Here is a 15,726-nt window from a genome sequence, read left to right as displayed (position 1 = left end):
CAACCACATCAACTCCACTATTCAGAAAGGCCTTGACGAACATAACGCCAAGCCATTCTGGAGATATGTGAAATCTTGAAGACAAGACAGTGTTTGTGTGGCTCCTCTCAAGAAAATGGGACGACTACTGAACGACAGTAAAGACAAGGCCCATGAACTAGCACCTGCACTCACCACCATCTTCCAACTTTCTGTTGACACCGGAAGCCTCCCTGCCGACTGGAGAAATGCCAATGTATCACCTGTATTCAAGAAAGGCGACGTCCATCTAGCCGAAAACTACAGACCTGTTTCACTCACCTGGGTAACCTGTAAGCTTCTCGAACACATTATTTGCAAACACATCTTGGCACATCTAGAAAACAATCATATTCTTAACATCATTGAACCACGGATTCCGATCAGGCTACTCATGCGAGACACAACTGGTGACAACAGTCCATGACCTACTCTCCAAGACAGACAAGGGATCACAGATCGATATGGCAATACTTGACTTTAGTAAAGCCTTCGACACTGTCCCTCACCAAAAGCTACTTCACAAGCTAGAGCAGTATGGCATCTCAGGAAACATAACACCTGGCTGAAAGACTTTCTCAGCAACAGAAGTATGAAGGTTATAGTTGAGGGAGAGGAATCAGAAGCAGCCACAGTCGACTCCGGTGTCACCCAAGGTACAGTACTCAGACCCCTTCTATTCCTCTGCCACATCAGACTCTGTGAAATCAACAGTTCGTCTCTTTGCTGATGATTGCCTCCTATACCGCACCATACGGAACACTAAGGACCATGAGACTCTCCAATGCGACCTCAATCAGCTTGAAGTGTGGGCAGAAACTTGGGGAATGAGATTTAACGCCAAGAAATGCAACATCATGAGCATCAACCAGAAATCCTCCAAGTTTTACCAGCTAGACAACCACATCTTGAAAGAAGTTACTGAAAATCCATATCTCGGGGTAACATTAACAGAAGATCTGAAATGGAGCTCACACATCACCAAGATCACAAAGAAAGCAAATTCGACCATAGGCTTCCTTCGAAGAAACTTGAAACGTTGTCCTGAAGCATGCCGAAAAACAGCCTTCTTGTCACTAGTAAGATCCACACTAGAGTACAGCAGTATTGTATGGGACCCTCACTACCAGAAGGACATCGATCAGCTGGAATAGGTTCAGAGACAAGCAGCCAGGTTCATTACAGGAGACTACACCACCAGAACAACAGGTTGTGTCACCAACATGCTTCGAGAGCTGAAACTCCAACTGCTCCAGGACAGAAGGAAGGCAAACAGACTAGTGTTCTTTTTCAAGGTGGTCGAGGGACAGTTGGGAATTATATATTTCTTATGACTGGGAGTTTTTTGCTTCAAACTGGTAAAAAATTGAGCTTAATTGGCATTGAGAACGGGCAGATATTCGGCCCAGTGAGACAGGTGGAAAATACCCTGCTTGTCTAATCCCTTATCAAAACAAACAATTAATAATTCACCTGTGAAAAACAACTCTTTCCTCCAGCTATATGTGTGTCAAACATGTATAATACACAACAGTCGGTGACACTTTGATTTACTGTGCAAACATGTTTGGCACTCCTTGGTAATTATCAACCCAGTCATAATACTGATTTTTATGCCCCCGAAGGGAGGCATATAGTTTTTGAACCGTCTGTTCGTCTGTCGGTCTGTCAGTCAGTCTGTCCGCAATTTTCGTGTCTGGTCCATATCTTTGTCATCGATGGATGGATTTTCAAATAACTTGGCATGAATGTGTACCACAGTAAGACGACATGTTGCGTGCAAGACCCAGGTCTGTAGCTCAAAGGTCAAGGTCACACTTAGACATTAAAGGTCATTTTTCATGATAGTGCATTCGTGTCCGGTCCATATCTTTGTCATCCATGGATGGATTTTCAAATAACTTGGCATGAATGTGTACCACAGTAAGATGACGTGTCGTGCGCAAGACCCAGGTCCGTAGCTCAAAGGTCAAGGTCACACTTAGACGTTAAAGGTCATTTTTCATGATAGTGCATTCGTGTCCGGTCCATATCTTTGTCATCCATGGATGGATTTTCAAATAACTTGGCATGAATGTGTACCACAGTAAGACGACATGTCATGCGCAAGACTCAGGTCCGTAGCTCAAAGGTCAAGGTCACACTTAGATGTTAAAGGTCATATTTCATGATAGTGCATTGATGGGCGTGTCCGGTCCATATCTTTGTCATTCATGCATGGATTTTAAAATTACTGGGCATGAATGTGTACCACAGTAAGACGACGTGTCGCGCGCAAGACGTAGGTCAAAGGTCCTAAACTCTAACATCGGCCATAACTATTCATTCAAAGTGCCATCGGGGGCATGTGTCACCCTATGGAGACAGCTCTTGTTTTTTTTTTTTTTTTTTTTTTTTTGAAAAGCGGGAGAAATATGGTTTTGGTCGGGAGATGGGAGGCAAGGTGAAAAAATCGGGATTTGACCCTCCCGAGCGGGAGATCACATGTATGACTATTGGAGTCATTAAACACTCTAGTGACAGCTCCAGTTTCCTCAGATGTGCCCAGTTTCACGATCCAGCATCGAAGTAAGTCAAGTGCTGTGACAGCTCTTGTTTGTCAAGCGGGCGTATGGATAGCCAGTTATCCAGTGTGCTCAAAGACCTTATTTGATACCGAAGTTACTTATTGCTGGTAAATGACCCGTAATTATTTATTACAGGTTAAACGTCCAGTGCACAGTGACCAAATAATTTCTGCTCTTTGTGCAGTTTCTGAATGCATTAAGGGGGGCATTTTGTGTTCTATGAGCTGTTGTTTAAAAACTATTTAAAAAATACTTACATGGAGAGCTTGGAGTTGGTGTTGGTGAGATTACTGCTACCGGTAATGAAACTGAAGTCTGTACTGATTGTAATGTAGGTGGTGTTGAAGAGTCCAGTGATGAACTTGAACTTGATGACTTTATTGGTAATATGGGAGACTCCATTGATGATTGTGATGACTGTGTTAATGAAAGCTGTGCAGATGAAACATAGTTGACATTTTTGGATGCTGAAGAAACAGATGGATTCTCTGTGTCTGATTTCTCTCTGGAAAAGGGTTCTTCCTCAGAGTCAAGGTCATTCAGAATGAAGGTTGGTACTTTCTTTGGCACATAAGCTTCACAATCTATAAACATATGCAATATAGGTAAGATTTTAACTTGTATTTGACCTCTGTCAAGTTTATTGAAATTGTTTAGCTTGACCGCTAAAACTAAAAATAGAAATATCTTTGAATGCCTTGTTCTGATGAACCCCTAAATTGATATTTACTAAACTTGGTAACATTATATAAGTTCCTCTCTCAGTTATTTATTGAGATGCATGCTTGTGTCCTTTTAGGGGCCACTAGAGCTAAACATAGTAAAATCTTTAAACCATTTCACTCATGAAATGCTTGATAGATCTTCATCAAACTTGGTCTATAGCATCATTATAATGGTTCAGTTTGGCCACATGCTAGAAACAGAAAAAAGACAACTTGTCATGAACAACTTTTTAACATGAATAATGATTACACAATTTTTGGCCATCACAACAAATATAGAAAATTAGAATTATGTCCATGGGATGTAGATGCCCCCACATACTGCGCCATCCTCTAAATAGCAAAGTTTTTAGTACAGACCCTCTTCACATGAAGGATACTGTAAAATCGTGGGCATGAAATTTCGTGGTTTTGGTCAAAACAGCAATTTCGTGGGGATATGTATTCATGGATGTCAACTTTTAAACATAAAATGAATGGGAATTTTACTTGTTCGTTGGGATTAAATTTTGTGGATTGACTCAACCACGAAATCCATGAAAATTTGTGAGTTGAACACACCAAATTTCTTCACATTGGCCTATTTTGTGAAATTAAGAAAGGGCCATTATCCAAAGAAAAAGCCCATTATTTATCGTCATCTTTACTGGTACTGATGATAAACCCGAACAGAAAATGAGGTTTTTTACCTGTAACTTTTTTATTTCAAATTGTAATCAATGGTCGGTATCAAAATAAAGCTTAACCTTTGCTGAAAACTTTACATAATTCAAATTTACATTTAGTAAACAAACTCACACGAAGTGAGGCCCTGAAAGGGGTATGTAAAAATGGGACTGTATGAACGTTAACTGATGATAAATTCGAACACTGTCATTTACAAAATTTTCTTGGTATTATTATATTGAAACTTTCCCCAAAAAGCTGCAACAGTCATTCCTGATCAAGTAATGAAAAGTTACCAAATGTCAGGCTTTCATGTTTCGACAGTGAGCATGTGCTAAAAACACCCTCTTCCCCAGTAATTTTGGATAAATATTTTTTATACAAATTTATGTAAGTCATTTATTTATACAGAATATTTACCAATTTTGTTTACACCAGTTGGTGTTATAAGGGGAAAATATTAGATGGTGTGTTCAACTTTATAAATAACCGGTTGCAATCGAATATTTCCAAGGTGTTCGACTTTATCATCTATCCAGGTTTATTATCAGTACCATCTTTACATCAAGGTACTTCATCTGTGAAAGTTTAAAGGGTATTATCTTTCAGTAGTGTTTGCAAAACTTTCAATGCATAACTGCTGTAAAATAGTCCTTCCTTTATGGTCATCTGCACATCAAGCTTGTTCACCTGTAAAACTTATAGGTTAGAGACCACCAATTGTTTTCCCATAGACTTACATTGTAACGTTATGGCGTGTACAGCCTTCCATACATCGAAAGAACTATCTTAGTTCTACCAAAATATCGCACGAAAAACATATGAATAGTAATACTTTATTTAAGTAATTTTCATGTGAATGAGATGACCCCCTGTTTACATCATCGACATGGCGGAAGAAATTAGTTTGATAAAACTTTTTTTCAATACACATAAAATGTAGCAAATTTTGTCAAAATGTATAATAAAATACTGTAAATGCAGTGAAAAAATATCAATTTTGAAAAATAATCACTTGCTGGGTTTGTTTACATGACTGACCAATCAGAACGCACAGACGTTACCTTATTCCCAGGTATACACTTACCTCATTCCCAGTAAGTTCCCTGTACTTTTTAGCTCACCTGTCACAAAGTGACAAGGTGAGCTTTTGTGATCGCGCGGTGTCCGTCGTCCGTCCGTGTGTCCGTCCGTAAACTTTTGCTTGTGACCACTCTAGAGGTCACATTTTTCATGGGATCTTTATGAAAGTTGGTCAGAATGTTCATCTTGATGATATCTAGGCCAAGTTCAAAACTGGGTCACGTGCCGTCAAAAACTAGGTCAGTAGGTCTAAAAATAGAAAAACCTTGTGACCTCTCTAGAGGCCATATATTTCACAAGATCTTCATGAAAATTGGTCAGAATGTTCACCTTGATGATATCTAGATCAAGTTCGAAACTGGGTCACGTGCCATCAAAAACTAGGTCAGTAGGTCTAAAAATAGAAAAACCTTGTGACCTCTCTAGAGGCCATATATTTCAAAAGATCTTCATGAAAATTGGTCAGAATGTTCACCTTGATGATATCTAGGTCAAGTTTGAAACTGGGTCACGTGCCCTCAAAAACTAGGTCAGTAGGTCTAAAAATAGAAAAACCTTGTGACCTCTCTAGAGGCCATATATTTTACAAGATCTTCATGAAAATTGGTCAGAATGTTCACCTTGATGATATCAAGGTCAAGTTCAAAAGTGGGTCATGTGCCTTCAAAAACTAGGTCAGTAGGTCAAATAATAGAAAAACCTTGTGACCTCTCTAAAGGCCATATTTTTCATGGGATCTGTATGAAAGTTGGTCTGAATGTTCATCTTGATGATATCTAGGTCAAGTTCGAAACTGGGTCACTTGCAGTCAAAAACTAGGTCAGTAGGTCTAAAAATAGAAAAACCCTGTGACATCACTAGAGGCCATATATTTCATGAGATCTTCATGAAAATTGGTCAGAATGTTCATCTTGATGATATCTAGGTCATGTTCGAAAGTGGGTCACGTGCCTACAAAAACTAGGTCAGTAGGTCAAATAATAGAAAAACCTTGTGACCTCTCTAGAGGCCATATTTTTCATGGGATCTGTATGAAAGTTGGTCTGAATGTTCATCTTGATGATATCTAGGTCAAGTTCAAAAGTGGGTCATGTGCCTTCAAAAACTAGGTCAGTAGGTCAAATAATAGAAAAACCTTGTGACCTCTCTAAAGACCATATTTTTCACGGGATCTGTATGAAAATTGGTCTGAATGTTCATCTTGATGATATCTAGGTCAAGTTCGAAACAGGATCATGTGCGGTCAAAAACTAGGTCAGTAGGTCTAAAAATAGAAAAACCTTGTGACCTCTCTAGAGGCCATACTTTTGAATGGATCTCCATTAAAATTGGTCAGAATGTTCACCTTGATGATATCTAGGTCAAGTTTGAAACTGGGTCATGTGCCTTCAAAACTAGGTCAGTAGGTCAAATAATAAAAAAACCTTGTGACCTCTCTAGAGGCCATACTTTTCATGGGATCTGTATGAAAGTTGGTCTGAATGTTCATCTTGATGATATCTAGGTTAAATTTGAAACTGGGTCAACTGCGGTCAAAAACTAGGTCAGTAGGTCTAAAATTATTAAAATCTTTTGACCTCTCTAAAGGCCATATTTTTCAATGGCTCTTCATGAAAATTGATCTGAATGTTCACCTTGATGATGTCTAGGACAGTTTCGAAACTGGGTCACGTGTGGTCAAAAACTAGGCCAGTAGGTATAAAAATAGAAAAACCTTGTGACCTCTCTAGAGGCCATATTTTTCATGGGATCTGTATGAAAGTTGGTCTGAATGTTCATGTTGATGATATCTAGGTCAAGTTCAAAAGTGGGTCATGTGCCTTCAAAAACTAGGTCAGTAGGTCAAATAATAGAAAAACCTTGTGACCTCTCTAAAGACCATATTTTTCATGGGATCTGTATGAAAATTGGTCTGAATGTTCATCTTGATGATATCTAGGTCAAGTTCGAAACAGGATCATGTGCGGTCAAAAACTAGGTCAGTAGGTCTAAAAATAGAAAAACCTTGTGACCTCTCTAGAGGCCATACTTTTGAATGGATCTCCATAAAAATTGGTCAGAATGTTCACCTTGGTGATATCTAGGTCAAGTTTGAAACTGGGTCATGTGCCTTCAAAAACTAGGTCAGTAGGTCAAATAATAAAAAAACCTTGTGACCTCTCTAGAGGCCATACTTTTCATGGGATCTGTATGAAAGTTGGTCTGAATGTTCATCTTGATGATATCTAGGTTAAATTTGAAACTGGGTCAACTGCAGTCAAAAACTAGGTCAGTAGGTCTAAAATTATTAAAATCTTTTGACCTCTCTAAAGGCCATATTTTTCAATGGCTCTTCATGAAAATTGATCTGAATGTTCACCTTGATGATGTCTAGGACAGTTTCGAAACTGGGTCACGTGTGGTCAAAAACTAGGCCAGTAGGTATAAAAATAGAAAAACCTTGTGACCTCTCTAGAGGCCATATTTTTCATGAGATCTCCATGAAAATTAGTGAGAATGTTCACCTTGATGATATCTAGGTAAAGTTCAAAAGAGGGTCACGTACCTTCGAACATTAGGTCAATAGGTCAAATAATAGAAAAACCTTGTGACCTCTCTAGAGACCATATTTTTCAATGGATCTTCATGAAAATTGGTCAGAATTTTTATCTTGATAATATCTAGGTCAAGTTCAAAACTGGGTCACATGAGCTCAAAAACTAGGTCACTATGTCAAATAATAGAAAAAACGACGTCATACTCAAAACTGGGTCATGTGGGAAGAGGTGAGCGATTCAGGACCATCATGGTCCTCTTGTTTGAATTGGTGGTCTCTGACCTTTAAGCAAATCAATAGTGTAGGAGAAGTTGGACACACAAGATTTCGGTATGGATGGATGGATGGATGTAGGGCTGGATGGACAGCAGCAACACTATATGCCCCCCCCACCAACCCCAATAAAAAACTTTTAATCAACTGCATAAGGATGTTCACACCAAACTTGGTCAGAAGCAAGGTAAAATAGTCAACATCATTCCAGGTAAGCGACTTTGACCCATATCGGCCTCTTGTCTTTTCTACACAACCATTAATTATATGACGCAATATTGTCATATATTAAGTTGTTCCCAAGGAAACATTCGAAAAATCACTGTAAAGAGACCTTGATTTTCCATTTTTAGCTCACCTGTCATGTAGTGACAGGGTGAGCTTTTGTGATCACCCTTCGTCCATCGTCCGTCCGTCCGTCTGTCCACAATTTCTTGTGAACACGATAGAGACCACATTTTGCAAGCAATTTTGATCAAACTTGTACAAAACTTGTATTCCATCATGGGTTCCAGAGTTATGGCCCTTGAAAGACCCAGAATTAGCTACTTTGACCTTGTCTGCTCAATAGCAGCTTCATTTATGATTTGATTTTAACCAAACTTGCACACAACTTGTATCACCATAAAATCTCGGTTCCCCTCTTGAACTGGCCAGATCGCTTAGTGGGTTCTAGAGTTATGGCCCCTGAAAGAGTCAGAATTAGCTTTTTTGACCTTGTCTGCACAATAACAGCTTCATTTATGATTTGATTTTAACCAAACTTGCACACAACTTGTATCATTATAAGATCTCGATTCCTTTTTATACGCCGGAAGGGACGCATTATGTTATGGCCTCAGTATCCATCTGTCCATCTGTCTGTCTGTTGGTTAGCAATTTCCCTTCCGCTCTGTATTTCTTGAACCCCTTGAAGGATTTCAAAGAAACCTGACAGAGCGCATGTTTCGGTTGGCTCACTTCAAGGTCAAGGTCACACTTAGTGGTCAAAGGTCATATGACTTTGTTTTGTGTTGCTCTGCATTTGTGTTGCATTGCAGTGCTCTTGTTTTTATTAGCTCACCTGTCACATAGTGACAAGGTGAGCTTTTGTGATCACCCTTCGTCCGTTGTCTGTGCGTCCATCTGTCTGTCAACTATCCCTTGTCTGCACGATAGTGGTTTCATTTATGATTTTATTTTAACCAAACTTGCAAACAACTTGTATCACCATAAGATCTTGGTTCCTTTCTTGAACTGGCCAGATTCCATTATGGGTTCCAGAGTGATGGCCCCTGAAAGGGCCAAAATTAGCTATTTTGACCTTGTCTGCACAATAACAGGTTCATTTATGATTTGAATTTAATCAAACTTGCACAAAACTTGTGTCACCATAAGATCTTGGTTCATTTCTTGAACCGGCCAGATCCCATAATGGGTTCCAGAGTTAGGGCCCCTGAAAGGGCCAAAATTAGCTATTTTGACCTTGTATGCATTTATGATTTGATTTTAACCAAACTTGCACACAACTTGTATCACCACAAGATCTTGGTTCCTTTTTAGCTCACCTGAGCAATGCTCAGGTGAGTTTTTCTGATCGCTCGATGTCCGGCGTCTGTCGTCTGTCTGTCGTCTGTCGTCTGTCTGTCGTCTGTCTGTCAACATTTAGCTTGTGTATGCGATAGAGGCTGTATTTTTCAACTGATCTTCATGAAACTTGGTCAGAATGATTACCTTGATGAAATCTAGGCCGAGTTCGAAAATGAGTCATCTGGGGTCAAAAACTAGGTCACTAGGTCAAATCAAAGAAAAACCTTGTGTATGCGATAGAGGCTGTATTTTTCAATTGATCTTCACGAATTTTGGTCAGAATGATAACCTTGATGAAATCTAGGCCGAGTTCGAAAATGGGTCATCTCGGGTCAAAAACTAGGTCACTAGGTCAAATCAAAGAAAAACCTTGTGTATGCGATAGAGGCTGTATTTTTCAACTGATCTTCATGAATATTGGTCAGAATGATTGCCTTGATGAAATCTAGGCCGAGTTCGAAAATGGGTCATCTCGGGTCAAAAACTAGGTCACTAGGTCAAATCAAGGAAAAAACCTTGTGTATGCGATAGAGGCTGTATTTTTCAATTATTCTTCATGAATATTGGTCAGAATGATAATCTTGATGAAATCTAGGCCGAGTTCGAAAATGGGTCATCTCGGGTTAAAAACTAGGTCACTAGGTCAAATCAAAGAAAAACCTTGTGTATGCGATAGAGGCTGTACTTTTCAATTGATCTTCATGAATATTGGTCAGAATGATTGCCTTGATGAAATCTAGGCCGAGTTCGAAAATGGGTCATCTGGGGTCAAAAACTAGGTCACTAGGTCAAATCAAAGAAAAACCTTGTGTATGCGATAGAGGCTGTATTTTTCAATTGATCTTCATGAATTTTGGTCAGAATGATTACCTTGATGAAATCTAGGCCGAGTTCGAAAATGGGTCATCTCGGGTCAAAAACTAGGTCACTAGGTCAAATCAAGGAAAAACCTTGTGTATGCGATAGAGGCTGTATTTTTCAACTGATCTTCATGAAATTTAGCCAGAATGATTACCTTGATAAAATCTAGGCCGAGTTCGAAAATGGGTCATCTTGGGTCAAAAACTAGGTCACTAGGTCAAATCGAAGAAAAACATTGTGTATGCAATAGAGGATGTAGTTTTCAATTGATCTTCATGAAATTTGGTTAGAGTGATTGCCTTGATGAAATCTAGGTCGAATTTGAATATGGGTTATCTGAGGTCAAAAACTAGGTCACTAGGTCAAATTAAAGAAAAATCTTGTGTATGCGATAGAGACTGTTTTTTTCAATTGATTTTTATGAAATTTGGTCAGGATGATTGCCTTAATGAAATCTAGGTCGAATTTGAATATGGGTCATCTGAGGTCAAAAACTAGGTCACTTGGTCAAATCAAAGAAAAAACTTGTGTATGTGATAGAGGCTGTATTTTTCAATTGATCTTTATGAATTTTGGTCAGAATGATTGCCTTGATAAAATCAAGGTTGAGTTTGAACATGGGTCATCTAGGGTCAAAAACTAGGTCATATCTAAGAAAATGCTTGTTTTTTATCGCAAGAGACCAATTTTTTGGTCCAATCTTAATGAAAATTGGTCAGAATATTTGTTTCCATGAAATCACTAGGTCAAACATGTTTTACACTGTTATGGTGTGTTTCTTAGGTGAGCGACCTAGGGCCATCTTGGCCCTCTTGTTTGAACTTGCCAGATTCCTTGATAGGTTTCAGAGTGATGGCCCCTGATAGAGCCAGAATTAGCTATTTTGACCTTTTTCTGCACAATAGCAGCTTCATTTTATGATTTGAATTTAATCAAATTTGCACAAAACTTGTGCCACCATAAGATCTTGGTTCCTTTCTTTAACCGACCAGATCCCTTAATGGGTTCCACAGTTATGGCTCCTAAAAGGGCCAAAATAAGCTATTTTGACCTTGTCTGCACAATAGCAGCTTCATTTATGATTTGATTTTAACCAAACTTGCACAAAAATTGTATCACGATAAGATCTCGATTCCTTTTTATACGCCAGAAGGGACGTATTATGTTATCACCTTGGTGTCCGTCTGTCTGTCTGTTGGTTAGCAATTTCCCTTCCACTCTGTAACTCTTGAACCCCTTGAAGGATTTCAAAGAAACTTGACAGAAATGTTCATCTCATCAAAACGACATGCAGAGAAAATGTTTTGGATGGCTCACCTCAAGGTCAAGGTCACACTTAGGGGTCAAAGGTCATATGACTGTTTTGTGCGAATATTGCTCTGCATTTGCATTGTATTGCAGTGCTCTTGTTTTTATTTGGCAGACTCTGCTTTTGTTCACTTACAATAATTTTTTTATACCCCCACCAAACATGTTTGAGGGGGGTATATAGGGGTCAGTTTTGTCGCGTTGTGTCCCGTCGCGTCCCGTCCCGTCCCGTCGCGTCCCGAAATCTATTTTCTCAGTTATTACCAAATGGATTTGATTCAAACTTAAAATAGATGTTCCACCTACATCATTTGACACAAGGTGCATAACTCTTGACACCAAGTTTTCATGAATTATGTCCCCTTTTACTTAGAATTTAAGGTTAATTTTGTTGTTTTTTCACTATATCTCAGTTATTACTAAATGGATTTGATTCAAACTTAAAATAGATGTTCCACCTCATCACCCACATCATGTGACACAAGGTGCTTAACTCTGACATGTTTTTTTATGAATTATGTCCCCTTTTACTTTAAATTTAAGGTTGATTTTGATGTATTTTCACTATATCTCAGTTATTACAAAATGAATTTGATGCAAACTTAAAATAGATGTTCCACCTCATCACCCACATCATGTGAAACAAGGTGCATAACTCTGACACCAATTTTTCATGAATTATGCCCCTTTTTACTTAGAATTTAAGGTTAATTTTGATGTATTTTCACTATATCTCAGTTACTACTGAATGGATTTGATTCAGACTTAAAATAGATGTTCCACCTCATCACCCACATCATGTGACACAAGGTGCATAACTCTGACACTAATTTTTCTTGAATTGTGTCCCCTTTTACCTAGAATTTAAGGTTAAAAGGGAAGTAACCTTTTTTATCTTTTGTACTGAGTTTCTTCCCCTTAAATTCCAGGAATTAGTCTATTTTTAGAAATCCTATTTTTAGATTTTCAATATTTTAGGTATTTTTATAACCTTTTTATTATAAGTCCTATGTAAAAAGTAAATACATTTTTCTGTGGTAACATGGGTCGGTAAGACACGTTTTTGTATTCACTTTTAGTGTATCTCTAATATTAGAGGTTTAATATATTTACTAGTATTACTATACTAGTATTATACTAGTATTACTTACATGTGGAAGCCCAGGATGAAGTACTCCAAAGACTTAAGTATTTTTAAGATTTCTTATGGTTGCCATTCTTCTGTGACAAGACCGTATGGTGGGGGTATGAGTCACTCCTGTGACAGTTCTTGTTTTAACTACTTCCCTTTTATGTTACTGTATATTGCTTATTTAGTAACTTTTTTATTATTGGCCTAGGGAAAAACCGAGACACTTTTCTGTGGTACAACATGGATGGTACCTTCAATTTTTAGGTGTATTTTGACATATCTGTACCTTGTAAGAATTTTTTTATGCCCCTGAAGGGAGGCATATTAGTTTTCAACTGTCAGTCCGTTAGTTCGTCACAATGTTAACTTTTTTCATGAAGGCACTTTACTCGCGAACCACTGCACCCAGGACCTTCCAACTTCACATGCTGATAGTACTTATTGAGTACACGACCCCTACTGACTTTGGGGTAACCATTTCAAAGGTCAAGGCGCTGTGTGGGCATTTGTCACCATTAGTGACAGCTCTTATTTTCTTTTTGGTTAAATTTCTTCCCTTTGTTGTTCCTGTCCTTTGGACTTATGGCTATATAGAAAACTGATTTCAAAACAATTTTACACAAGACTAGTGTTCCTTGGGTGACCCTCTACTTTATTCCTTCAAATAATTTTGATTCAGGGAAAAACATGCCCCCCAAGGGGTTTTGCTTAGTTTCCCTATACAGTCTAACCCCTTTTAACGGTCAACCCTAATCGGTAGTAACCCCTTTCTCAACAGTCAGTCTGTGACGCCCCTGTCAAATTTTACTCTATTTCTACCCTCTTCAGCGGTCACCCCTATTCCGCGGTCAGCAGTCAACGATTTTGCCTCTCGGCCACCATATTTTCCCTTATCAGCGGCCAATCATTTTGATTTTTCCAAATTCTTGTGACCGTTCGAGCACTAAGGCCGTATTCGAAAATATGTACATTTGTTTATTTAGCGGCAGATTGTTTATTTCGCAGCAGTTTGATAATAATAACTGATTATGATCTCTTAATTGGAATTCTATGTGTTAACAAGGATTTTGTCTTCTAAACGGAAGTGTATGACTTTGGATACCCACTTTGCAGTCGTTGAAGATAAAAAATGGCAAGAGCTTCTCTGAAAGTTCAAACTGATAAGAAAGGTGTGATCGTCTTTTCTGCTATGATCAAATGGCCAGTAATTATCGGCAATTGGCCTGTCATCTTGTGTTAATTTTGTTATTCATAGTTTGATCTCGGTAAAAGATAATACTCGATCTTTAATTAGTATTGACAGATTTGTGATTTTATTTATATGTCTTTCTCAAAATACTAATAAAATTTTGTTTTAAAAGAAATATTAACCACTTGGTGTTTTACGGAACTTTAGTAACGGTGATGTTTGATTTAAGTCTAGACAAAAAGCGCGTAGAGTAGTTTCCCTTTACCGAAATGGCGAAAATGACATTATTTTGTTTACTATAACACATGCCGGAGTTGTCGATTGTGATGAAGACCATTAGTATTGCGAAGTTAAATGCACGCTAATGTATTCTGGTAAACTGATAAGAGTAAATACAAAAAGAAACGGGCCTTAAGTTATGGTTGAACACTGGTCAGAATTCTGAAATATATAAATATTATGGCTGCCCCTCCAATCAGCCATCACCTCGCTTTAGTGGACAAATTGTCTGTTTTCCCTGGCTGGCTGCTTAAGAGGGGTTAGACTGTATGCCTATTTAGAACTTTGAAAATCTTTTTGTCAGAAACTGCTGGTCCGTTTTCAAAATAATTTTACACAAATGTTTCTTGGGTGACCCTCTACCAAATTCCTTCAAATAATTTCGATTCATTGAAAAAGTGGCTGCCTGGGGGAGGGTCTCATTTTCCCATATGGCTATACAGAAAACTTCTTGTATGAAACTACTGGCCTGATTTGAAAATAATTTTATTTGAAGGAACTTTAAGAAAATTTCAACTATATTTTCTTATAATTCTTTTGATTGATCTTGATTATGATTTTTTGACCCTTTTGTCCTTATGTGCAATTATAAACAGGTGAGCGATATAGGGCCATTATGTCCCTCTTGTTAAGTGTTTGTGTATACTTTTTTTGTGTCCCTGTAGTCATAAATGCCTGCATTCTTTAGACCTAGGAATGTTCAAATGTTAGTACTACATGAATAAAAGTACAGAATTAGTAAATATTTTCAAATGCTTACCGGTTGACTTTATTGATGCTGCTGATGATGATGATTCATTAGCAACAGGAGACTGGTTATTATGTGGAGCTTCAAACTTTTCGTCACCATCAATTTCAGGAATTGACGCTTGTCTATTGGAACTGTTAAATGGCTTTGCACAGAAAGAGTTTGAGTGTGGGATAGTCTTGTGTTTCGATGTTGACATATCTTGACATGATTTAGACCTTCTAAGGAATTTATTTTTGTTCCTTGTTTTTGCTTTACTTGATGTCTTGCTGTATACAGATTTATCAAAGTTAACATTTGCACCATTTGGTCCTATATATTCATCACCATTATTTTTGTATGTAGTTAAAAACTTTTCTGTGGTTTTGTCACTTGGTTCTGTCATTTTACCACTTTCTTTTATGTCTGTGCATTTGTTGGCTTTGTCCCCTTCATTTTCTATGTCTTTAGTATCCATGTGAATCAATCTTTTGCTGTATGCTTATGTTTTTTCTTTGGGTTTTGGACTCTTCTCAACACATAGAGTGAGACTTTCTGTCATTTCCCACCTGCATTGGAAAGAAAATTTTGCTTCAGAAATATTTTGTAACACTTAATTGCATTTATAACAAGTAAATCATAACCATGAATGTTTTTAATTTTGGCTTCTGCTATTACTGTTGTAACGGTAGACTCAGAATAGTGTGAGTTACTCCCCTTTGTTTTAAAAACGCCATTTATACGTCGGTAGTTGTCAACTCAACGTTACTTTAACAGCTGATATTCGTCTTCT

General features: G+C 38.0%; 1 protein-coding gene across 1 annotated transcript; it reads right to left on the bottom strand.

Annotated features, from left to right (window-relative positions):
* Positions 1–2,033: 2,033 nt before the first annotated feature.
* Positions 2,034–15,499, bottom strand: LOC128552779 (putative protein TPRXL). Its single transcript, XM_053533843.1, has 2 exons — positions 14,967–15,499; positions 2,034–3,169 (listed from the first exon to the last, which is right to left on the bottom strand). Exons 1-2 carry the CDS (start codon positions 15,409–15,411, stop codon positions 2,817–2,819), a joined length of 798 nt encoding a protein of 265 aa, XP_053389818.1. The 5' UTR covers positions 15,412–15,499; the 3' UTR covers positions 2,034–2,816.
* Between the last annotated feature and the right edge of the window lie 227 nt (positions 15,500–15,726).

Source organism: Mercenaria mercenaria, unplaced genomic scaffold (assembly GCF_021730395.1).
Source record: "Mercenaria mercenaria strain notata unplaced genomic scaffold, MADL_Memer_1 contig_3147, whole genome shotgun sequence".
NCBI lineage: Eukaryota > Metazoa > Mollusca > Bivalvia > Venerida > Veneridae > Mercenaria > Mercenaria mercenaria.
The sequence above is the reverse complement of the archived record's forward strand: the minus strand, read 5'-3'. Positions and strand labels throughout refer to the sequence as shown.